The sequence below is a fragment of the Mesocricetus auratus genome, unplaced genomic scaffold (genome assembly GCF_017639785.1).
Source record: "Mesocricetus auratus isolate SY011 unplaced genomic scaffold, BCM_Maur_2.0 Super-Scaffold_100007, whole genome shotgun sequence".
NCBI lineage: Eukaryota > Metazoa > Chordata > Mammalia > Rodentia > Cricetidae > Mesocricetus > Mesocricetus auratus.
The window spans coordinates 77,532,810-77,559,023 of NW_024429191.1; the positions used below are offsets into that span (position 1 = coordinate 77,532,810).

Genomic DNA, 26,214 nt, shown 5'->3' on the forward strand with positions numbered 1-26,214 from the left:
ATCTCATAGGTCATAGGAACAAACTACACCTACATGTCCCCTGGAGCATATACTCAATCAGGACAGATGGTCACCCACATCTCCTCAGAAGCAGACAGTAAGCACACAGGTTCACCCACATCCCTGCTGATGCCAGCTTATTTCTAAGGTGCAGTTGCATTTATTCTCATCATCTCTGGTTTTACTCTGCTATCAAACACATTGTTCCAGACACCCTGACATCAAACCATTTTTAATGTGCTCTGATACAAAGGTGAAGGAATTTTGACAGAGATTGGCACCCGCCAGGAACAGTTTGAAATTAGGGTTTTTAAACCAACAGGGAACAAGGTGTTGAGTCCATCATTGTAGATATGGTACACTCATGCCCAGAGATATTTATAACTCTAAATACAAATAACACAACAAAGTTGTAAGAAAAACTTATTATTGAGTTTCCCATAGAAGCAAGTAAGACCAAAGACAAGATGACAATCAGACTTACATCAAAGCTGATGGGATGAGTTATGGAAAGAGTTCAAGTAAGCTATGCCAAAATAAGAAATGAATGCTTACAAATGATTCAGAGCATTAGCTGAGAATTTCCTTCTTCATCAACATACACTAAATATGCAAATAGTAAACAAAGAGGTAATGTCTTTCTGATTGGCCCACACATTGGAGGCCCATGGTTTAAAAGGCCCTGACTAGAAGATCTTGCTACACTGTTGAAAACTCACCTGTGAACTCACTATCAGCCTCCACACCTGATACAATGACTCTCTCCTGCTGCCCACCTTGCTGTCAGCCTGGCTGCTGCAAGACCATCTACTGCTGGACCACGTGCTGCCCACCCTGCTGCCCTGATTCCAGCTGCCATGAGTCCATCTGCTGCCAGCCTTGCTGTCCTCCAAGTTGCAGCACACCCTGCTGCCAGTCCAGCAACAGCAGCAACAAAACTGTCAGCACTTGCTCAGAGGCCTCCAACCCACCAACCTGCTGTGAAAGCACCTGCTGCAAGACCAGCAGTTCCAAGCCAACTGGTATGAGCATCTGCTGCAACACACCTTGTTGCCAGCCCTGCTGCTGTGTGCCCACCTGCTGCCAGCCATGCTGCCAACCCTGCTCCTTAAAGATCAGCTGTCAACCCCCTTGCTGTGAAACCAGCTGCTGCAAGACAAGCAGTTCCAAGTCAAACTGTGTGAGCATCTGCTGCAGCACACCCTGCTGCCAGCCCTGCTGCTGTGTGCCCACCTGCTGCCAGCCATGCTTCTTCCAGCTGTGCTGCCAGCCAACGTGCTGTGAAACCAGCAGCTCCAAGACCACCTCTTTCAAACCAGCCTATGTGACCCTCAGCTGCTGCAATCCCTGCTGCCAGTCCTGCTGCTGATGAACACAAGGAGCATCTGCACAGCCATGCTCTGTGGAGAGCTGACCTGCCCTAGCTGCAGAAACCCACACCTAACATTTGCTGAACACCTTCAGATTCTCCCCAGGAAACCTGATAAATGCAAATTCTTACTTAGGTGTGTGAAATGCTGTGAGAAAGGATGGAGTCCCTCTCCCTCACTCTCCTCATCCCCAGAGATTATGGATCTTGTGCCATCTTCATGAGGGGCTGGTGTGAAGGTCTGGTATCAGATTAGGATCTGAGCCTAGATCTTCATATCTCTCATGAAATAACGTAAGAAAACACTACCCCCAAAAGGAAACTTGATTTCACCAGTTATCTTCTCAAACTGTATTTTCTTCTGAGTTCCCTGCAGACTTTTGTGTACTACTTTCTTCTTTCTGTCACTTATGAGTTGTGCCCCAGAAGCAAAGAATTTAATAAAATCTGTGCTATCATCATTCCATATTGTCTTTCATATTATTTTGATAAATCACTTAATGAAAACTTTACATAACCAATAGAATTTAAAACACTAAACATGGTGCACATTGTCAGTGACACTAAGCATGGTATTAAACAATAGATCCATGGAAGGTTTATCTTTGGAATAATTGAAATTGAATATCCAATTATCACTATCTTCCTAGATCCTCCAACCTCAGTGCCCATAAACCAAGAGTCAGTTCCCTCCATTTCTTATTGACTTTCATAAACATCACATACTAATGACTTTTCTGTCATATTTTCTTTATCCATTTGCTTGTCAGTGGGCATCTAAGTTTCAACCACATCGTCTCAGTTGTTACTGGGATTACCATAAATCTGGGAGTGTCCATATCACTTAGGGGTTCTGATGACAACAGTGGCATTTGCTAGAATACAGCTGAAAATGAGATTGTCCTAGGAGTGAAATTAAGCAAACACAAAAGACAAACTATCAACCATGTGCTCACATTTGTCAACCCACGATTTTACACGGAAATTTTAAATCCTATAGATAGTAAGAAAGGGAGTGACTAGTCAGAGGAGGGGCTGTGGAAAAGCAAATATCATTAAAGTACTTGAGTATATGATATACTTGAAGGGACTTTCAGATTCCCTCACTACATTCGATAAATGGGAACAATAAAATAAAAGTTTTAAATAATAAGACTCTGATATCAATTAACCTGAGCAAATATCCTGAGACATGGCTGATGAGTTATAAGGTACAATTTTTTATTTTTCTGGAGTCTTTGTAATGTTCAGCACACCTGCTAGTCTTCTTCATATTCCCCCTGCTGTGTGAGTGTCCCAGTCTCTGGGGCTACAAAGATGGTTCCATGTTAAGAGCACACAATGGTCTTGAGCAGCATCTGGGTTCAGTTCCCAGCATGCACAGAGCAGCTCACAACCACCTGTTATTATAGTCCCAAGGCATCTAATGTCTTCTTCTGACATCCCTGGGCATGTTGTGTACATACATGCATTCAAGTAAATCATGTATATACATAAAATAATAAATAAATTATTTAAGTCTTTAAAGTTTTAAGAAGCTAAATTTCTGCACACACTTGTAAACATCTTTCATCTCTTCTCTTTTCTGATACTAGACAGACAACATCACAACACTGCAAAAGAGACAAAAGGCAGAATGCTATGACATGTAAGTGCTCAAAAGGAACATTAACACATGTAATCATTAGTGTGCTGCTGTGAATCTAGAAGCAGACCCTTAACAGAATAGCTGTGTGACCTTTTATAACTTTGTGAGCAATTTTTTATTTATTTCTATTAATATAAATTAAATTTGCTTTCCAGAAGTTAGAAACATTATAATATGCATACTGATTAGTCTTACCCCTCACATTCGCTTGCTTAATGTGTACCTATCCACTTCATACAAATCTCTTTCCCATACTCATTTTTATTTGTTTTTGCGTGTGACTCTAAGTGTTTAACCAGGGTTTTCCGTGTGACTATGGTTTTGGAACTAACCACTGGCATCTGGTGGTGTCAACAGTGGACACATAACTAAAAACAATGACAATTCCTCTCCCAGAATTTATCAATAGCCAATAGTCCAGCAATAAACCATTGGGTCTCATGAAACACCCCCCCATCTGTCATTGATTACTGGCAAGTCCAGTCTTCTCAATAATTAATTAGTGAAAGTAATTGTTGCTTCTTTGGGTAAGTTTATAATACCAAAGATTCCCTTGGAACTTACAGAATAAATATTACACAGTTTCTCCCTATCTTCTAGCTGTCACATTTTTTCTGCCCTTCTTTTTCAATGGGCTCTGAGACTTACAGGGAATCTTTTTATTTAGTTATTTAGTTATTTTTATTTTTTTAAGTTTAAATTTAGAAACAAGGTTGTTTCACAAGCCAATTCCAGTTCCCTCTCCCTTTCCCTCCCCTCCTCCCGTGCCCTCCCCCATCCCCCCATTATCCCCTTATTTCCCCAGGGAGTGTGAGGCCCTCCATGATGTTGTCCATATTCTGTCATTTCATCCAGGGCAGGGCCTAGACCCTCCCCCCAAGAGTTCAGGGTGAGAGTGCATCTCACATTGTTGGATGGGAGTCCATAGTCCGTGTGTATACTCGGGATGAGTACTGATCTAATGCCCAAGGCTCTATAGATTACCTAGGCCTCCTCACTGACACCCACATTCAGGGGGTCTTGATCAGTCCCATGCTCGATTCCCAGGCTGATACCTGGGATTCAAAAGTTAACCTTTGTCAGGTCAGCTGTTTCTGGGGGTTAAGCCAGCCCAGTCTTAATCCCTTTGGTCATCAGTCCTCCCTCTCTGTTACTGGCTTTCTTGAGTTCAGCTTTGGGAGTGTGCCTCTTCTTCCATTAGCCACTGAATGAAGGTTCTGTTTCCCAGGCTCTCTGGCCATGGGATTATAGGCTGGCACTCCTCATATTATGTCTAAAATCCATATATGAGAGAGTACATGCCATGTTTCTCTTTTTGTGACTGTGTTACCTCACACAGGATGGTTTCTTCTAGTGTCATCCATTTGTCTGCAAATCTCAGGATTCCATTATTTTTTCTGCTGAATAGTACTCCATTGTGTAAATATACTACATTTTCTCTATCCATTCTTTGGTTGAGGGGCATCTAGGTTGCTTCCAAGTTCTGGCTATTGCAAATAATGATGCTATGAACATAGTGGAACAGACATCCTTGTATGAATGGGCATCTTTTGGATATATGCCTAAGAGTGGAGTTGCTGGGTCTTGTGGTAGCTTTATTCCCATTTTTCTGAGGAATCTTATAAATGCCTTCCTTAGTCCTGGGCTATCAATCATTATGGGTTATCAGCATCTTGGGCAGCCATGAGACTGTCCATTCACTATCAATGGATGCGGAGATATTTCTCTAATTAATGCTGAGAAAGAAACATTTGTCCATAGGTATAAAAATAGTTATTTATAAGATATTTTGATAGTATGTCAAATAATTTAAACAGCAGCAAGGGTAAGTTCCTCCATCCCACCTGTGACCTTCCCAGACATTTTTGGTTAAATGGATTTACAATACCAGACATGGAGCCTTTACTCTGTAGTATGCTTCTAATATAAGTGAAGGGCACAAATACTCATTACACGGCTACACTGGTGGACATATCTTGCCTGACTAGTGGGTTTTGTAGTTTATCTTGTTCACAGGTAGGAAAGACTGTTGATAACCAACACCAGCACGACCAGCATCCCAGTAACATCTATAGCTCCTTATGGCACTTTAAAATCTCAGCATAGAAATGTAGCATCCAGCTCAGTTCCAGATAGGCTTTCTCTATAGCTTTTGACCATGGAATATGCTATCTTCAATTATATGGTCTTATTCTCTGTTTCTGATGGCCTGCCAAGAGGACTAACAAGAGTTCATACTGCTTGGGGGAACCTCTCTCTCAAAACAGGTCAACGGCATGTCTGATAATAATACCCGAGATTGTCCTTTCATCAATGGTGCACACACACATACGCAAACACACACATATAGATATATGCATTAAAGTATACAGGAAACCCATAACAGAGGAGAACAGAGCCATTTTAACAGTTGGCACTGACAAACTGAGATATCTAATTGTACAAGATTGCCTCATGCTAGGCAATCGCCAACTTAGAATGGAGTAGACAACACTGAAGCCTCAACTCATTTCTTTGTTCCCAAGTGAATTTGTTTTGAATTTTTAGATGTGTGACTTTAGCATGGAATGCCTGTAGAGTCCAGGGAGATAGACAGGGAACAATCATGTGGAAAGGCCTTAAAAGACAGGAAATTGTAGAACACATAATATGTAAAATGGAGAAACAGATTATTGTAGTGGAAATGTCTAAGGAGAGATAGGAGTGTGGGTATGGAGAAATGAACAGTGATGAGGGGAGGGTTAATCAAAACTGATGATGTATTAAAAGCCATTTGGAGACCTACTATTTTGTAAGGTTGGTGACAAATATAACGAGAAGACTCTGAATGGTAGTACCCTGCATGGATAGTTCAGCTCCCAGAAGCTATAGACAACTAAACAAAAATCCTAGTATCAGGTATGTGATACCATCCTATGAGAAGCCCACAGGTCTCCAAAGCAATGCAAAATATTATCATTCTTTTAATTGTGAAAAAGGACCCTGTTAGTAAACCCTACAGCTGAAGACATCATGATCTGGTTATAGGACATAGAGAAAAGATGCCAGTGCTGAACCGAGTCTTAGCTTCACAGTTCCAGCAGAGTGATTCAAGATACCAGAAAAAAATCATCAATAGTTTCATCCAGCTGTAAACCTTGCAAGCTGTAATAACAGCATGTCAGGAAAGGTGTGAACACTGGTGCAATGGTGGCATGTATATTATGGAAGTAACCAACTGGTTTTTGACCGGGTGAATGTCCTTTCAAAAGGAGAAATTCATGTTTGACAGAAAGGGCTATTCTTCTCCAAAAGCCATGAATGGGAGGCTCATAGGTCCTAGGCCACAAACTCTACCCACATGTCCCCAGTAGCATACACTCAGTCAGGACAGACTTCAGTCCCCAGAAGCAGACAGTAAGGATATAGAAGCACCCACATCTCCATTGATGCCAGCTTCTTTCTTTTTTTTTAGGCTATAATGTAAGAGTCTTTATTTTGTTTTTTAAAGTAATGGAAAAAGGATATAAAATATTCACAATAAATTTTAGATTAGAAAATCAGGTTATATTGGCAATATAAACCTATTTTGCAAAATCAATTCTTTTAAGAAACAATGTTCTCATTCTTATATAACTTGAAACTTATCTACCAGTATTTATGTCATCATTTCCTAAGACCTTTTATCCTCTGCTTCTCACCTGCTCTCCCACTATAAACTGAATTCCTGCCCTGATTTTTCCTCTTCCTTCCATTTTCCCCAGACTTTGTCACAGTACTGTATCTTCAGGAGCATAAGACATGGTGAGTCTGTGACTTTTGGGTTAAAACTTCCAGTCCTGAAAATGTTTACTTACTGTCACACCTGATTATCTTGTATAGATTCACACTTGTTTAGAGATGCATGGTATATAGTTCTAATCAAATTTTTTACTCAAAACAGGCCTCAAATTTAGGAACCTGCATCCAACGAACCTTTGTGGATTTCTTTGTTTTGGGTTTTTAATGAAAGCTAGCTTATTTCTAAAGTGCTGTTTCATTTATTCTCATCATCTCTGGTTTTACTCTGCTATCAAACACATTGTTCCAGACACCCTGGTATCAAACCATCTTTAATGTGCTCTGATACAAAGGTACAGGAACTTTTAGAGATTAGCACCTACTGGGACAGTTAGGAATTAGGCTATTTGGGGTAAACAGACAGAGAACAAGGTGTTGAGTCCATCATTGTGAATACAGCACTCTCATGCCCAGAGACATTTATAACTCTAAGTACAGATAAAAGAACAAAGTTCTAAAATCAACTTATTATTGAGTTTCCCTTAGAGATTTGTTACTGACTTTTATAAACAACATTTGGGTGGCATCACATACACCAATGACTTTTTTGCCATATTTTCTTTATCTATTTACTTGTGATGGGCATCTAATTGTTAGACACACCTTATCAATTGTTAATGGCACTAGCATAAATCTGGGAGTGTCCATATCACTTAAGGGTTTTGATGTCAACAGTTGGATTTGCTAGAAAACAGCTGCATATGAGAATGTCCTAGTGAGTGAAATAAAGCAAACTCAAAAGACAAACTATCAACCATGTGCTCTCATTTGTAAATCCACGATTTTAACAGAAACTTCTAATGCTATAGGTTGTGAGAAAGAGAGTGACTAGTCAGAGGAGGGGATGTGGAAGAGCAAATATCATCAAAGTACATGAGTATCTGGCATACTTGAAGGGACTTTAAGATTCCCACACTACATTCGATAAATGGGAACAATTAAAAATAAAAATGTGAAATAATAATAAAAGACTCTGATAACAATTAACTTTTGCAAATATCCTGAGACATGGCTGTTGAGTCATAAAGCACAGGGTTTTTTTTGAGGAGTCTTTGTAATTTTCAGCACACCTGCTATTCTTCTTCATATTCCCCCTGCTGTGTGAGAGTCCCAGTCTCTGGGGATAGAGAAATGGTTCCATGTTAACACAAAATGATCTTGAGTGGCACCTCATTCAGTTTCCAGCATCCACAGAGCAGCTCACAACCACATGTTATTCTAGTCCCAAGGCATCCAATCTCCTCTTCTGACATTCCGTGTAGTTAAAACATGTGTATACACAAAAATAATAAATGAATCATTTTAATTTTTAAAGTTTTAAGGATGATAATTTCTCCACACACTTGTCAATAGCTTTTGGTCTCTTCTTTTTCTGATACAGATAGACAACATTTCAACTTTTACACACTCAAATAATATGCCAGTGTTTGTAAATTTCTCATGCCCTCAGGACAAAATAAAGGACACAGGGAAGGAACACTGTTACTCTCCTACACTGCCCTTAGAAAGGCATAGTCTATGTATCTCGCTGGACTCTAAACTGCTATGCTTCACCTTGCAGTTCTCTTGAGAAAACGAACATTCCTTCCCATCAACTTCACCAGTGCATGATCTCCTGATCACTGAGTTATGCCTTTTCAAAAGTTGCCTTTGCATGAAATGGCTTTGTAGCTACTTGTGCTATTACTCTCTTTAAAAAAAACACAACAACAAACATAATATTTATAGTCCTGGCTGTCCTGGAACTTTCTGTCTGTAAACCACAGTGGCCTTGAACTTACAGAGGTCTGCCTGCCTCTGCCTCCCAAGTACTGCGATTAAAGATGTTGTGGTTCACAGTAGGATTATTGTACTACTTTTAAGTTGTACCCTCCAAAGGAATTCTGAACTCTAGATTTCCCACTTGGGCACTTCTTTTGTCATTTTCACAGCAAGAGTTGTGACTTAGTACAAAATGTTCTGTCATTTAAAATTTGTTCAAACCCTGCAAATGCCTTTAACTTGAACTCAGAATTCAGTTTCATACATGACATTTCTCTAGACAACCATGAAGACATCCAGGAACTTGGATATTCTTAGGAAACAGGATATAGTAGGAAGCCGAATAAAAAGACTTTCAATGACACTATGCTGACCTGAATTCCACCCCAAGATTCATTACCATCCCATTAACACCTTCCTAGTGAATTCCTGCCTGACAGTGTCATCTCCTGCCAGGCAGTTTTCACTAAAGCCAATGTCTACCTAAACCTTTTATATGAATCTCTTTTCCATACTCATTTTTATTTGTTTCCGTGTATGACTCTAAGAATTTAACCAGGGCTGTCCATGTGACCATGGATTTGGAACTCGCCACTGGAGCCTGGTGGGCTCAACAATGGACACATAACTAAAACAATGGCAATTCCTCTCCCAGAATTTATCAATAGCTATAGTTCAGCAATAAAGCCTTGGGTCTCACGAGCCTCTCCTACATCCATCATTGATTATTGATTATTAATTACAGCTTCTCAGAGTGATTTATAAAATCTTGGGACCTACCAAATAAATTTTATAGTCTTTCTCCCTATCTTCTACCTCTTACATTATTTCCTGCCCTTCTTTTTCAGTGTTCTCTGAGCCTTACAAGTGGTCATATAAATGCCTCCCTTAGTGCTGGGCTATCAATCATTTTGTATTATCAGCATCTAGGGCAGTCATGCGACTGTCCATTCATTACCAATGACTGGAGAGAGGCTTGTCTGACTAAGGCTGAGAAAGAAGCTTTGGTATAAACATATGTATATGCATAGTTATTTAGGAGATATTTTGATAGTATATCAAATAATTTAAACCACCGCAAGTATAAGTTTCTCCATCCCACCTGTGACCTTCCCAGACATGGGTGGTTGAATATGTTTACAATACCAGGCATGGAGCCTTTACTCTGAAGTATGCTTCTTAAGTACATGAAGGGCACAAATACTCATTTCAGTGAGACAAGTGGGTTTTGTAGTTTGTTTTATTCACAGGTAGGAAAGACTGTTGATAACCAACACCACCACCACCAGCATCCCAGTAACATCTATAGCTCCTTATGGCACTTTGAAATCTCTGCATAGAGACGAAGCACCCAGCTCAGTTCCAGATAGACTTTCGCTGTATCTTTTGACCATGGAATAAGCTATCTTCAGCTATATGGTCTTATTCTCTATTTCTGATGGCCAGGCAAGAGGACTAAGGAGAGTCTGTACTGCTTGGGGAACCTCTGTCTCAAAACAGGTCGATGGCATGTCTGATAATAATACCCGAGATTGTCCTCCTCTGCCTGGTGCACACACACATACACAACACACATATAGATGCATGCACACACATATGCATTAAAATAGTCAGGCAATCAATAGCAGAGGAGAACAGAGCCCCTTTAACAGTTTGCATTGAGAAACTGAGATATCTAATTGTACAAGATTACACTCTCGATTTTACTACTTATCCCTCATGCTAGGCAAATGCCAACTTTCAATGAAGAAAACTCCATTCAGACTTCAACTCACTTCTTTTCTCCTACGGGAATTTGTTTTTAATTGTTAGATTTGTGGTTTAGCTTGGAATGCCTGTAGAGACCAAGGAAATAGATGAAGAACTATAATGTGGGAAGGCCTTAAAAGACAGATGACAGTAGAACGCATGCTACATAAAAATCAAGAAGTGGACTATTATAGTGGAATTGTCTTAGGGGAGACAGGATTGGGGGCATGGAGAAATGAACAGTGATAATGGCAGGTTTAATCAAAACAGATTGTGTGTTAAAAGTTATTTGGAGACCTACTATTTTGTAAGGTAGGTTACAAATATAACGAGAAGGCTCTGAATGGTAGTACCCTGCATGGATAGTTCAGCTCCCAGAAGCTATAGACAACTAAACAAAAATCCTAGTATCAGGTATGTGATACCATCCTATGAGAAGCCCACAGGTCTCTAAAACAATGCAATGTATTAGCATTTCTTTTGATTGCGAAAACAGGACCCTGTTAATACACCCTACAGCTGAAGACATCATACGATCTGGTTATATGACTTAGAGAAAAGATTTCAGTGCTGAACAGGGTCAGCTTCCTGCTAGTTAGCATCATGGTACCAGCAGGGTGATTCAAGCTGCCATGGAAGAAATATCATGAATAGTCTCACCCAGCTGCAAATCTTGCAAGCTGCGATCACAACATGTCAGGAAAGATGTGATCATTGCTACAATGGTGGCATGAGTATTATGGAAGTAACCAACTAGTTTTTGACAGGGTGAATGTCCTTTCAAAAGAAGAAATTTCTGCTTGATAGGAACTCCAATTCTTGTCCATACTCCTAGCTTTGGAGCTCTTTGGGCCTATGACAGAAACTATACCCACATGTATCCAGGAGCATATACTCACTCAGGACAGATGGTCACCCACATGTCCCCAGGAGTAGACAGTACCTGAGGACAGTCAGTCACCCACTAGAGCCAGCCTATTCCTAAAGTTCTGTTTCTTTTTATTCCCATCAGTTATGGTTCTACTCTGCTGTGAAAAACATTATTCCAGATATGTTATCTCAAATCACTTTTAACGTGCCCCAGATACACAGGGACAGGAATTTTTACAGATTGACACCTACCTGGGACAGTTTGCAATTGGGCTTTTTGGGCAAACAGAGTAATAATTGGGTTTTGAGTTCATCTTTATAAATACAGCACACTCATGCCCGGAGACATTTATAACTCTATGTACAGAAAAGAGAAAAAAGTTGTAAGAACAAAGTTACAGTTACATCAAAGCTGATACATGAAGCCTTGAGTTATTGGAAACACTTCATGCAAGCTATTCCCATAAAGAAATGAACGCTTTCAAATGATTCAGAGCATTAGCTGAGAATGTCCTTCTTCATCAACATGAATTACATATGCAAATGATAAACAAAGAGGTCAAGTCTTTCTGATTGGCCCACACATTGGAAGCCCATGCTATAAAAGGACCTGACTAGAAGATCTTGCTACACTGTTGAAAACTCAACTGTGAACACAGTATCAGCCTCCATACCTGATACAATGACTCTCTCCTGCTGCCCACCTTGCTGTCAGCCTGGCTGCTGCAAGACCATCTACTGCTGGACCACCTGCTGCCCACCCTGCTGCCCTGATTCCGGCTGCCCTGAGTCCATCTGCTACCAGCCATGCTGTCCTCCAAGTTGCAGCACACCCTGCTGCCAGTCCAGCAACAGCAGCAACAAAACTGTCAGCACTTGCTCAGAGGCCTCCAACCCACCAACCTGCTGTGAAAGCACCTGCTGCAAGACCAGCAGTTCCAAGCCAACTGGTGTGAGCATCTGCTGCAGCACACCTTGTTGCCAGCCCTGCTGCTATGTGCCCACCTGCTGCCAACCCTGCTCCTTAAAAATCAGCTGTCAACCACCTTGCTGTGAAACCAGCTGCTGCAAGACTACCACTAGCAAATCAAACTGTGTGAGCATTGGTTGCAGCACACCCTGCTGCCAGCCCTGCTGCTGTGTGCCCACCTGCTGCCAGCCATGCTTCTTCCAGCTGTGCTGCCAACCAACTTGCTGTGAAACCAGCAGCTGCAAGACCACCTCTTTCAAACCAGCCTGTGTGATCATCAGCTGCAGCACACCCTGCTGCCAGTCCTGCTGTTGCTGAACGCAAGGAGCATCTGCACAGCCATGCTCTGTGGAGAGCTGACCTGCCCTAGCTGCAGAAACCCACAACTTAACCTTTGCTGAACACCTTCAGGTTCTCCCCAGGAAACCTGACAAATGCAAATTCTTATTTAGGTGTGGGAAATGCTTTCAGAAAGGATGGAATCCCTCATCCTCGCTCTCCTAATCTCCAGAGATTATGGATCTTGTGCCATCATAGAGGACTGATGTGAATGTCTTGTATCAACTTAAATTCTGAGCCAAGATCTTTGTACCACTCATCAAATAACTAAAAAAAAAACTACCCCCAAAATGAAACTTGATTTCACCAGTTATCTTCTCAACTGTATTTTCTTCTAAGTTACCTCCAGATTTTTGTGTACTATTTTCTTCTTTCTGCTCAGTTATGAGCTGTGTCCCTGTAGGCAAGCAATTTCAATAAACTCTTGCTATCATCATTTCATGATGTCTGATATTTCATTTTGATAAATCATTTAATCAATAGATTTTTTTGGTTTTTACAAGACAGGGTTTCTCTGTATTGTTTTGGAGGCTGTCAGTCCAGCCCAGCCTCGAACTCACAGAGATCTGCCTGCCTCTGCCTCCCGAGTGCTGGGATTAAAGGCGTGCACCACCATTGCCCGGATAATAGATTGTTTTAAATGCTCAGTATGGCACCCCTGCATCACTAACACTAATCAAGGTTTTGAACAGAAGATCCATGGAAGGTTTCATCTAGCATAATTGAAGTTTAATACTTAATAATTACCATCTTCCTAGTTCCTCCAACCTCAGCTCCCATACACCAACAGTTTTTTCTCTCCTTTGATGTCTGACCTTTATAAATATCATTTGGTGGAATCATATATAAAGATGGAATTTATATCATATTTTCTTTATCCATTTACTTGTCAGTGGACTTCTAAATTTCAGCCACATCTTTCAATTGTTAATGGAATTGGAATAAACATGAAAGTGCCAATATCCTTTCAGGGTTCTGATGACAACAATGTCATTTGCTAGAAAACAGCTGCATATGAAATTGTCATAGAATGAAATAAACCAAACTCAAAAAGACAAATTATCAGCCATGTGCTCTCATTTGTAAACCCAAGAGTTTACACAGAAACTTCAAACACTATAGCTTGTGAGAAAGAGAGTGACTAGTCAGGGGAGCGGCTGTGGAAGAGCAAATATCATCAAAGTGCATGAGTATATGACATACTTGAAGGGACTTTAAGATTCCCTCACTACATTCGGTAAATGGGCATGATTGAAAATTAAGACAAGATTCTGATTTCAATTAACTTGCGCAAATATTCTGAGATACGGCTTCTGAAAAATAAAATATTATTATTTATTTTGGGGGTGAGTCTGTGATGTTTGACATGACTGCTATTCTTCTTCATATTCTTCCTGCTGTGTAAGCGTCTCAGTCTCCAGTGCTAGAGAGATGGTGTCATGGTTAAGAGAGCACACTACTCTTGAGGAACATCTGGGTTCTGTTTCAGCATCCACAGAGCAGCTCACAACCACCTGTTATTCTTGTTCCAAGGCATACAATGCCCTCTTCTGACATCCATGGACATGTGGTGTGCATACATACATATAGGCAAAACTCATATACATAAAATATATCCAATAAATAATTTTAAACTTTTTAAAGCTTGAAAAGCCCCAATTTCTCCACAGATTTGTCAAAATCTTTTTATATCTTCTTTTGCTGATACTAAGTAGACAACATTCTAATACTGCAATTGTTATATCCTCAAATAATATGCCAGTGCTTGGTGATATCTCATGCCATCAGGGAAAAATAAAGGAGACAAGGAAAGAACTATGTTCCTCTGTTGTGCTGCACTGGGCAAATCACTGGCTATGTGTAGCTCCCCAGACTCTAAACTTCTATGCTTCACCTTGTAGTTATCTTTAGAGAAATGGGCATTCCCTCCCATCAACTATACTAGGGTCTGCTCCTCTGATTTCTGAGTTACTCCTTTCCACAAGTTGTCTTTACATGAAATGGCTCTGGAATGACTTGTGCTATTATTCTCCTTAAAAAGAAACAAACAACAACAAAACACCCCAGAATCTATAGAGCCCTTGTTGTCCTGCAGCTTTCTCTGTAAACCATGCTGGCCTTGAACTCACAGAGATGTGGTGATGCATAACTAGATACCTGTGCTGCTTTAAGTTGAACCATTAAAGGGAATCTGAACTCTTGATTCCTGTCTTAGGCACCTGGATGTGCAATTTTCATAGAGATTTGTGACTTAATTAAAATTTTGCTACCATTTTAAATCCTGAAAATGTCTTTTTCTGGAACCCAGAGTTCAGGTTTCATAAATGACAATTCTCTAGCCAGCCATGAAGACATACAGGACCTTGGCTATTCTTAAGAAACGGGACACAGTAGGAAGCTCAGTAAAAAGGGTTTCAGCTCCAAAAGACGCTATGCTGACCTGAAGTCCACCCCAAGATTCATTACCATCCCTTTAAACACCTCCCTAGTGAATTCCTGTCAAACAGCATCATCACCAGCCAGGCAGCTTTCAACCCAGACTAAAGCCAGATTATAGGCGAGTTAAAGGAATAGGAAATCCACCAGCACTGGATTCCCACCTTGAAGAGTTCAAGGAAGATGTTCTTACTCATTATTTAAAATCCTCCTCTGTCTCCCCTGACCCACAGGAGATCCTCTCATCCTTTGTTTATATGAAAACTGCTTGGCCTGTCACTTCCCCTTCCTGTACTCTGGCCAACACTGAAGTCCATGGTTCAGTGGTATCTCAGCTTTTTCAATGATTCCCAAAGGGATAAGAAGACCCAATATGGTGTCAGTAAATAAAAAGCCTTTTATTTTATCCACTTGTGACATGGTTTAGAGCCAGTTATGGGTTTCTCTGCCATACAAATCAAAGATTTATGAATGTATAAATATATGAACATTTGCCTACAGGTGTTATGTGCACCATATGAGTGCAGAGCCCACAGAGGCAAAAGGAGAGCATCTGATCTTGGAAGTAGAGTTACAGACAGTTGTGAGCCACTTTATGGCCACTGAGAACTGAATCTGGGCTCCTGGCAAGAGCATCCAGTGCTCTTAACAACTGAGACATTTTCCCCAGCCCCCAAAGAATGTTCTTCAGCAACTCAGAGCTTCATTTATAATGTCTTTGTGAGACTGAATGTCTCTGTCAGTAGAGTAGCTAGTTTTCTTCCCAATCAACAGGGAATTTGCCTCTTTATATGGTTATGAATTTGGTAATAACCTGGTAACACCAGCTTCTTGGCTATGTTTAATTAATAAGCTTCTCCAGCTTCTCTTCAGTGAGTTTAGATGGAACATCCTTTTTTTTTAACATTAGAACCTCAACAAGTGAAAAGATATGAAAGCAGAATGCTATAACTTGTAAGTGCTCAGAAGAAACATTAACAAATGCAAAACTTTAGTGTGCTGCTATGAATCTAGGCACAGACTCTTAACAGAATAGCTGTGCTGGCATTTTTACTGAACAATTTTATTATTATTTTATTATTATTATTTAATTAGTTAATCTTGTTCTCTCACAGATTCAAACAAGTATAAAACACATACTCATTACTCTTACCCCCTATATTCCCTTATTTCACTGAAACCCATATCTGCCCATCTCCTTCATACAAATCTTTTTTCCATACCCATGTTTATTTATTTTGGTGCATGGCCCAAAGAGTTTAAGCAGGGCTGTCCATGTGACCATGGGTTTGGAGCTATCTACTGGAGCCTGGTGGGCGTGGCACTGGGCACATAACAGAAGATAATGAACCTTCCTCTCTCAGAATGTATCAATAGCCAATAGTTCAGCAGTATAGCATTGGGCCTCATGAGCCCCTCCCCCATTCATCATGGATTATCGACAGGGCCAGCCTTGTTCAGGCTTAGTGAAAGTTAATTGCAGCTTCTGTGAGTTTATAAAATCAATGGATGCCTTGGGACTTAGAGAATAACATTTTACAGCCTTTCTCCCTGTCTTCTAGCTCTCACAGTCTTCCTGCCCTTCTTTTTCACTGTTCTCTGAGACTTACAATGGGTCTTATAAATGTTTTCCTTAGTGAGGGGCCCTCAGTCACTATGGGTTTTCACCATCTTGGGCAGCCATGTGACTGTGCTTTCGCTACCAATGACTACAGAGAGGCCTCTCTGATTAAGGTTGTGTCTAAGGTGCAAACATAGTTATTTAGAAGGCTGTTTGATGGCATGTCACACTAGCTAAACAGCAACAGTGTGAATTCCTCCCAGGCATGGGTAGTTGAGTGTGTTTCCAATACCAGGCATGGAGTCTTTCCTCTGCAGTATACCTCTAATGTAAATGACTGCTTAAGTACTCATTTCACTGTTGCACTTGTGGGCGCATCTTTCCCGGCAGGTTGGTTTTGTAGTTTGTGGTGCTCACACTTGGGAAAGATGGTTGATAACCAACACCACCATCAGCACCACCCCCAGTGACATCTATAGCTCCTTCTGGCACTTTGAAATCTCACTACACGGAGGAAGCTTCAAGTTCAGCCCCAGATTGCCTCCTCAGAACATTTGACCATGGTGTGTGATATCCTCAGCCATATGGTCTTAGTCTCGATTTCTGATGGCCAACCAAGAGGACTAACAATAGCTTGTGCTGTTTGGGGGTGGTCTATATGGAGGAGGCGATAATGGCACCTGAGATTGTTCTCCAGCTCCTGGTGTACAAACACATGAACACAAACACACACATATAGGTACTAGTAACACATAGTAGAGGACAACACAGCCCCATCGACAGGTAGCACCGAAAAACTGAGATACCTAACTTAGGAGACTGATTCTAGATCCCTGTCTCTCACTCTAGGCAAATGCCAACTTAGAATGGAGCAGACTCTATTCTGGCCTCAACTCATGGCTTTTCTCCTATGTGAATCTGAGTTTTGAATTTTTAGATATGTGGGTTTAGCTTAGAATGCAGCTAGAAAGTTAGATAGGGGCAATGATGAGGGAAGGACTTAAAAGACAAGGGACATTAGAACACATGCCAATAAAAATAGACAAGTATACTTTTGCAGTGGAAATGTTTAAGGGGAGATAAAAATGGGGGAATAGAGTATAAGACAGGGTCGAGGGAAGATTAATCAACACTGATGGTGTGCTAAAAAGCTATGTGAAGACTTATTATTTTGTAAGATAGGTGACAAATATAATAAGAAGGGTCTGAATGGAAGTACCGTGCATGGATAGTGTAGCTCCCAGAAGCTATAGTCAATTAAACAAAACTCCTCGTGCCAGGTATGTGATATCACCCTATGAGAAGCCCACAGGTCTCCAAAACAATACATACTATTAGCATTTCTTTTGATTGCAACCAAACCAAGTCAGCAAGATCCTGCTTCTGAATAATTCATAAGATTTGGTTACAGGATATAGAGAAAAAAAGCTGGAACTGAACTGGATGTTTCTTTCCAGCTAATTAGCTTCATGGTACCAGCAGGGTGATGTAAGCTGCCAGGGAAGAAAAACCATCAATAGTCTTATCCAGCTACAAATCCTGCAAGCTGCAATACCAACTAGTCAGGAAAGATGTGGTCATTGGTGCGATGAGGGCATGAGTATTATGGTAACAACCAAGCACTTTTTGACTGGATGAATGTCCTTTCAAAAGAAGAAATTCATGATCGATAGGAACTACAATACTTGTCCAAAGCTAATAGCTGCGGAGCTCATAGGCCCTAGAACAGAAACTACACTGGTAGTTTTTGATAGACAGAGTGTCAAACTGACTTCTAAATATTTAAGTTTTACCCATGAATTAGTGCTGGTCAGAGGACCTTCTGTTTGCAGTGGATCATGATGTTTATGGCAGAGAAACATGACTGGATAGAGAACTCAAAACAAGCAGTTGTGGAATGCCCAGGCCTAAACAGGATATCCGCATAATCCCTCCAATGCTCAGTAAACATCCTGTAAGACAGGATGGGAGGAACCTAAGAACCAGAGGATGGGGAGGAATGCTATGAAACACAGCTTTCTGGAAGAGATAGGATCCATTAACATTCCATCATAGATGGGGGAGTGTTTCATGAGGTCCCTCTCCTCCTTGAAGAACTGTTGGAAGTTAATAGCTGCTGGGGGAGAAAGAGTAATTTTCTTCAGTAGTGTAACCAGAGTTATGTTGACCTTAACTGCCTATCCATGTTCATGCAAGCAACCCTAATTAAACTCAGTGTGATGTAAACACACACACACACACACACACACACACACACACAATGAATATTGGAGGGTGACATTGATTGGGGGAAGAAAAAAGGTTTCGGTGAAGATTCAAGAGAGAGAAGAAGAAATTATATGATCAGAGTATTATATAAAAAATGTCTGAAATTATAACCAGGCACAGTGAGACAAGCCTTTAATCCCCTCATCCAAGAGATGGACGTGGGCAATCTTTATGACATTAAGGACAGCCTGGTCTACAGCGTGAAATCCAGGCCAGTCAGAGCTGCATAATGCGATCTGTTGTTAAAAAACAAGAAGGAAAGACTTAAGTAATAATAATAAAGTTATTATTATTATTAAAATAAAAGAACTTTATATAAAACCTGTAAATTTGAAGCAATTAGAAGAAAACAATTTAGGACAAGGAAACAGTCAATAAGATTGCCAACAACTCTTCAATAGATCAGACGATAATACCAAGAAATGACAGATGCAACTGCATCAAATTAAATAACTTCTTCAAAATAAGGAAACAATGAGCAGAGTGAAAGACATTCAACAGAAGGGAAAAACAGAAGTCAACCCATTCCCAGCTACTCATCCAGAGGACTCATACGCAGAATATACATTAAGTTTAAAAACTAACAACAAAATTAAAGTAACCGAATCCATATGAGGGCCAGTAGTCTGAATATCTCAAAAATAGTGCAAATATCCATAAATTCATTAGAAAAATAATATAAGTAGTCATTGGGAAAATGCAAATAAAAAATACCTATGAAATTCCATCTCACCCCAGTCAGAAAGGTGCCATCAAGAAACAAACAAAACATGCTTAGTATAGAGGGAGAAAAAAGAACTCTTTTCAGTGCGGGTGAGAATGTTAATTGGCATAATCCCTATGGAAATCAGTTTGGAGTTTCCTCAAAAAGATAAAAATAAAACTGCCACATGATCCAGCTATATTACCACTTGATAAAAATGGAGAAATGTCTGCCTCCATGGCCATCAAGTGACTATTACTTTAAACAGGTTATAAAATCAGTCGAAGAGCCCATCAATGGATTTAATGAATAGATAAAGTGTGTAATACATAAAGGATTGAATTCATTCAGCCTCCAGGAATAACTTGACTTGCATGCAAATGGTGAGAAAAATAGACCTGAGTGAGTCAGCAGTGACTGTAACAGAGGGCATTATATCCAGGGTGAGTGTGAACAGTGTGCTATATACACAGGTAGGAAGATGGTATAATCCAATATAACATTTTGTAAAATAAATATATGCTAATAAAGTTCACATTTTTACATTTCAGAAGCAGTACATTTTTAATTAGAATACATACGGTAGCAGTAATATTATATGTCTAAGAATAATGCAGTCAACTATAGGTCAGACAATTGTCACATTGACCCATTTAGAAGATGACATTGTCATAAATGTGTTCAGAGGGTGTGGAGGGCTCTGAAACCAGAGATTCCTTTCCTTTCTTTTTTGTTTAAAATAATATCAGGACATTCCATTATGATTTTATTTAATATGTAAAAATTAGTCGGGCGGTGGTGGCGCACGCCTTTAATCCCAGCACTCAGGAGGCAGAGGCAGGCGGATCTCTGTGAGTTCGAGGCCGGGCTGGACCGACAGCCTCCAAAACAATACAGAGAAACCCTGTCTCGTAAAACCAAAAAAAATTTATTCTACACATGATGTGTGGCTAGGGATATACGAAGAAATCAACATCTCAAAATGGAATTCTATCAACAATCACCCACAGAACTACACACTCAGCAGACATGTTCATCTCTGCTTTCCAAAAGTGGCACATAAAGCTTTTATCACATCATCAATTTTAAGTTACTAAAGCTGCAAACAAGCTGCATTTTTCTAGAAGGAAAACCAACACAGATTGTGTGAAATTCATTCAAGGGGAGAATACTGACCAATGCAAAGAAGAAAGAATAAAACATTACAACAAGAGAATTCACAATCATAAGCCAACTGGAGAAGCCAATTATAGTTTTTATTTGCAAAGAGGGAAAGAAGGCAAATGTGGCATCATTGGTTAAAAAGTGAAGTAAGCTGATATAGGGTGAGACCCTCTCCTTAAAAAACAATGAGAAGCTGTGACTTTAAAAAATGGATAAATGTTTATTTCTTACCTGATTAATAACAGCACAGACACGTTCAATTTGACATATTCTTTCCATCATAATATTGTTTATTCTGTTTCTAATTGTGCAGTAGACCTTACCAATTCTAAATATATTTGCATCATTAGGAAGCATTTCAGCTTATCTAAACCCCATCACTGCACACAAAGAAAAGCAACAAAGGAAGATAATAAAGAAGGGATGGCAAAATGAAATAGTGAGTCAGAAAGACAGGCAGGCAGGTGAAAGGGAAAAGACAAAAGACAGAGAAAGAGCACTGAACTATGAGCACTGAATCTGCCATCCATCAGCAGTGTGCTAAGTTTTGTCTAGGTTGAATTGTTATATGGCACAACTCTCAACATGATCTTCCTGGAGAACACTTCAGGAAAAGGGAATTCAATAGACACACACACCCATACTTTGATATCTACTAACTCTAATGCATTTCCACTTCCGCAATTCACCTGTAGTGCTGCATCACCAATCCATCATTGTGAATGTAACACCATTGTGCAGATAATTCGTAAGCTGAGGACTGTTGCTCAATATTCCTTTACACTGTATAAGGATGTATCACTGTGGTTGGTTTAACAAAGTATGCAACAGGCAGGAAGAGGTTAGGAAGGACTTCTGGGGACTGAGATATCTCAGAAAAGAAGAAAGGCAGTGTCGCCAGAACAGCATAGAGAAAGGAGGACATGAGGGAGGAGAGGTAAAAGCCATGAGACATGTGACAGTAGGTAGATTAATAGAGATGGGATAATTAACGCTATAAGACCTAGTTTGAATCAAGCTTCAGCTATGGTCAAGCTTTCATGATTAATAAGTTTCTAAGTTATTTATTGTGAGCTGGCAGCCCAATGAAAAGTCTGCCTACAAAGGAGAGACAAAATGGAGACAAACAGATACTCTCACTCTCCAAAGACAGCAAGGGCTACCCCATGACAAGCTAATGACCAAGGACACAGAGATACTGGTAGTGCCATAGCCTTCTCTTCATTGAAAGACTTCCTATGAGTGATTATGGAAGAAGAATCAGAGTAAACTTTCCAATGATGCATAGCATTGAGAAGCACTTCCTTATGAAACATAAAATGAATATGGAAAATGGTGGAAACAACAACAAGGAAGAGCCCTGCTGATTGGTACAAACCTTAAAGGCCTGACATATAAAAGGTCCAGGACACAAGAACTCACCATATTGTAGAAAACTCACCTGTTAACAAGGAGAAACTTCCAACCACACCTGACACCATGACCAACTCCTGCTGCTCCCCTTGCTGCCAGCCTACTTGCTGTAGGACCACCTGCTGCAGGACCACCTGCTGTAAGCCAACCTGTGTGACCAGCTGCTGCCAGCCATGCTGCCAGCCAAGCTGCTGTGAAACAACCTGGTGTAAGCCAACATATGTGACCAGCTGCTGCCAGCCCTGCTGTCAACCCAGCTGCAATGAAACCACCTGCTGTAGGACCATTTGCTGTAAGCCAACCTGTGTAAGCAGCTGCTGCCAGCCCTGCTGCAAGCCCAGCTGCTGTGAAACCACCTGCTGCAGGACCACCTGCTGTAAGCCAACATGTGTGACCAGCTGCTGCCAACCCTGCTGCCAGCCCAGCTGCTGTGTAACTACCTGCTGTAGGACCACCTGCTGTAAGCCAACCTGTGTGAGCAGCTGCTGCCAGCCCTGCTGCCAACCCAGCTGCTATGAAACCACCTGCTGTAGGACCACCTGCTGTAAGCCAACCTGTGTGAGCAGCGGCTGCCAGCCATGTTCCCAGCCCAGTTGCTGTGAAACCACCTGCTGCAGGACCACCTGCTGTAAGCCAACATGTGTGAGCAGCTGCTGCCATCCCAGCTGCAATGAAACCACCTGCTGCAGGACCACCTGCTGTAAACCAACCTGTGTGACCAGCTGCTGCCAGCCATGTTGCCAGCCCAGCTGCTGTGAAACCACCTGCTATAGGACCACCTGCTGTAAGCCAACATGTGTGAGCAGCTGCTGCCAGCCCTGCTGTCAGCCCAGCTGCAATGAAACCACCTGCTGTAGGACCATTTGCTGTAAGCCAACCTGTGTGACCAGCTGCTGCTACACACCCTACTGCCAACCTAGCTGCTGTGAGTCCAGCTGCTGCCAGCCATGCTGCTGCCCAACCTGCTGTGAAAACACCTGCTGCTAGACCCCCTCCTGTACACCAACTTAGGTGACCAGCTGGTGATTCCAGCCCTGCTGCTGTTAGACCAGCTGCTGCCAGGACTACTTCTGATCAACTTGCCAACTGAACAATGCCCAAACAACTCTACTTGTGTCACACAAATCTTGCCACGTGAGCATAAGCTCCTATCTTACTCTGAGGCTGTCACCCCCTTGGAAGCCTCAATCACCTTGACAGAATGCAAGTCCATTCCCTCTCACTCTCCTTTTCTCTCTGTATGGAGTCCAGCCTGCAACAACCTTCTGAGCCCAGATCTTTATCTCATTCTCTGAACAACTGAGAAAAACACTTTAATTAAAATTATCAAAACTGTATGGAAACTTAATAAATTCTAGATTATTATTCACTCAGAATTGTCTGTCAGTATTATACTTTAATAAATCACATGATAGTAGATCCACATGCTGAAAAACTCTTATTGTGCAATATATTATAGTTGCTTTCACTCTCTCTCTCTTTCCCCTCTCTGTCTCATGGAACACACACACACACACACACACACACACTTTTGTTAAAATTCCCTCACAGCAGGAGACTTAAACTGCATCTACACCTGCTAATGTCCCACCAACAAACCAAAAACAGGGTTCCACCAAAGTTGACTCTAAAATACAATGAGTATATTGGACTTCTTTACAAAGCAAAGACAATCCCAGTGCCAGTGAGTCTGGGAAACAGAGAGGTTCCCAAGAGAGATGCATGATACTCCTGAGAATCTCCTGAGCAGATTGGGAACATCGTGGGATGGGAGAGGGAACCAGGAAAAAGAGAGGGGGATAAGAGAAGGGAAAAGAAGGCATGGGGGAGCAGGAAGGTTGAGTCCAGGTAAGAATAGAGGAGAGCAGGATGAGAGATACCATAATAGATAGAGTCATTATAGGCTTGAGGAGAGAGCTGACACTAGTGAGATTTCCAGGATGACACCAGCTGGCAAACTAAGCAATAGTGGAGAGACTACATTAATAGCCCCTCCTTGATGATAAGGTTGATGACTACCCTATATGCCATCCTAGAACCTTCATCCAGTGACTGATGGAAGCAGAGACAGATACCCACAGCTAAACACTGAACTGAACCCCTGGAACCTAGTGACAAAGATGGAAGAGTGATGAGCCAAGGGGTCAAGACCATGATGGTGAAACCCACAAATATAGCTGACCGGATAAGAGGGAGCTCTTGAATCCCAGACTGATGCCTGAGAGGCCAACAGGGGACTGATCCAGACTCCATGAATGTAGTGCCAGTGAGGTGGCCACAAAAATCACTGGGGACTTGAGTAGTAGATCAGTGTTTACCATGGTTTATGAATGACCTTTAGGAGCCCATTCCAAATAGAGGGATGCTCTCTCAGACTGGACACATGGGGAAGGGCCTAGGTCCTGCCCTGGATGAAATGTCAGACTTTGAAGATCCTCCCCAAGGAGGGCCTCACCCTCCCTGGGGAATGAAGTGGGGATGCGGGAGGGGGCTGGGTGGGCTGGTGGAGGGACAATGGAGGAGGAGTGGGAGTGGGAGCTTGGATTGACATGTTAAGCATTCATGATTCTAATTTAAATAAAAAACATATATGGAGGGAACAAAACCAAACAAACACGAGAGACTTCTTAGAGGATTGTGAGTGTATCTACCTGAAAGGTCTACACTGCAATGTGTTTATCTAGCATGGATGAGGGCTTTCACATAGCTGCATAGATGGAGCTCCACCCCTAGTCTTCCTTGGCCTAGTAGCCCCTAAGAAAGATTACCCCACACTGAGAGCAGAGTTGCATACAACTAGTGATAGCTGGAGGGAAGGAGGGAGGAAGAGAAGCAGTTAGTCCTGTTTTCCCTGTCTAATACAACATCAACTATGTTTGTTTTATGGTCTTTATTGGTTTTGGAATAGGGCCCATCTCTTCCTAATTTCTTCAGGATTTCTATTACGAAAAGCTTTTGAATTTATCAAATGACTTTAGTACATTTTCTGTATGATCATGGTATTTCTATCCTTTAAATTAGTTTTATGATAAATTGCATTTATTGATTTGCTTGTTGCAAATCTTGCATTCCTTGGATGAATCTACTTGGTCTTGGTCGTTATTGTTACTGAGCATGTTGTTATTCTTGAGATAGGGTCTAACTATGTAGACCAGGCTGACATAAAACTCACATTGATCTACTGGCCTCTGCCTCCCAAATAAAGGGATTAAGGGTTGTGCCAGCTTGCATGGCTATGCCTGCTTATTCGTGATATGTGACCTTTTCAGTGTATACAAGAGTTAAGTTTTCAGGGAGGGTCACTGGGGAAAGAATATTGTGTTTATGTTCCTGGAAAATAGACCTATCATTTTCTGTTTCATTATACTTCTGAGTTTGGTATCAGGATGATACTGGCTCCACAAGATGAATTTGGTACTGCTCCTTCTACTTTTCAGTTCATAAAGAGTTTGAAAAATGTTATTGGGACATCCCTAAAATTTTATATAGTTCAACAGAGACAATGATCTGTGCTTCTCTTTATGAGAATGTATTTAATAAATGCATCAAGCTCATTGTTCATTATGTGTCTGTTCTGCATTATTTTAGTTAGATCATATATATGTAGAAATTTAGACAATTTGTCTAAGTTGTCCAGCTTTGGGGAGCTAATTATTGCACTCTTTCCTAAGGATCTGAATTTCACTGGGATCTCTTATACCGTTTCCATTTCTCTTCAGATTTTATTCAGTTAGATGTTCTAATTCTTTCTTTTTGATGAACTGGGCCATAGTCCTGTCAATCTTGTAAAGCTTTTGAAAGAAGAAGCTCATTGTTGGTTGGTTCTGTATATTATTCTTTTAGTCTCTATCTCATTCTTTCTGCCCTACTTTTTATCATTTCTTGCCATCTACTATGGTTTAGATAAGTTACTTATTGTTATTTCTAGTCTGTTGCAGTGCATCATTAGGTTGTTTATTTGAGACTTCTCTTGGTTTTTGTGTGTGGGAACCTTATAGAAGAAAAGTTTTATGAATGTATCAAGTGTTCTCCAAAGGAGCATATGTCCTGTCCATTGACACTAATTTTGTCTAGAATTTTTAATTTCTTTCCTATTTCATCAATGAGCCACTTGGTCATTCTAAAGCATCCTCTTCACCTCTAA

At 40.9% G+C, this 26,214-nt stretch overlaps 3 protein-coding genes across 3 annotated transcripts; all 3 read left to right on the forward strand.

Moving 5' to 3' along the window:
• Window positions 1-754: 754 nt before the first annotated feature.
• On the forward strand, window positions 755-1,369 carry LOC101826194 (keratin-associated protein 9-1-like). Its single transcript, XM_021230491.2, has one exon. It carries the CDS (start codon window positions 755-757, stop codon window positions 1,367-1,369), a length of 615 nt encoding a protein of 204 aa, XP_021086150.2.
• Window positions 1,370-11,898: 10,529 nt separating this feature from the next.
• Window positions 11,899-12,504, forward strand: LOC121141218 (keratin-associated protein 9-1-like). The gene has a single exon (XM_040748060.1). It carries the CDS (start codon window positions 11,899-11,901, stop codon window positions 12,502-12,504), a length of 606 nt encoding a protein of 201 aa, XP_040603994.1.
• Window positions 12,505-22,136: 9,632 nt separating this feature from the next.
• Window positions 22,137-23,057, forward strand: LOC121141219 (keratin-associated protein 9-1-like). The gene is made up of 3 exons (XM_040748061.1): window positions 22,137-22,261; window positions 22,373-22,561; window positions 22,688-23,057. The coding sequence occupies exons 1-3, from the start codon at window positions 22,137-22,139 to the stop codon at window positions 23,055-23,057; spliced, it is 684 nt and encodes a 227-aa protein (XP_040603995.1).
• The last annotated feature ends 3,157 nt before the right edge of the window (window positions 23,058-26,214 follow it).

Excerpts from the sequence above, each read along its gene's own strand:
- LOC121141218 (XM_040748060.1), top strand. The coding sequence starts at position 11,899 with ATGACTCTCTCCTGCTGCCCACCTTGCTGTCAGCCTGGCTGCTGCAAG.
- LOC101826194 (XM_021230491.2), top strand. The coding sequence starts at position 755 with ATGACTCTCTCCTGCTGCCCACCTTGCTGTCAGCCTGGCTGCTGCAAG.
- LOC121141219 (XM_040748061.1), top strand. The coding sequence starts at position 22,137 with ATGACCAACTCCTGCTGCTCCCCTTGCTGCCAGCCTACTTGCTGTAGG. Across the intron at positions 22,262-22,372 it reads CCATGCTGCCAGCCAAGCTG|CTGTGTAAGCAGCTGCTGCC; the intron begins CTGTGAAACAAC and ends CTGTAAGCCAAC. Across the intron at positions 22,562-22,687 it reads TGTGTGAGCAGCTGCTGCCA|GACCACCTGCTGTAAGCCAA; the intron begins GCCCTGCTGCCA and ends CACCTGCTGCAG.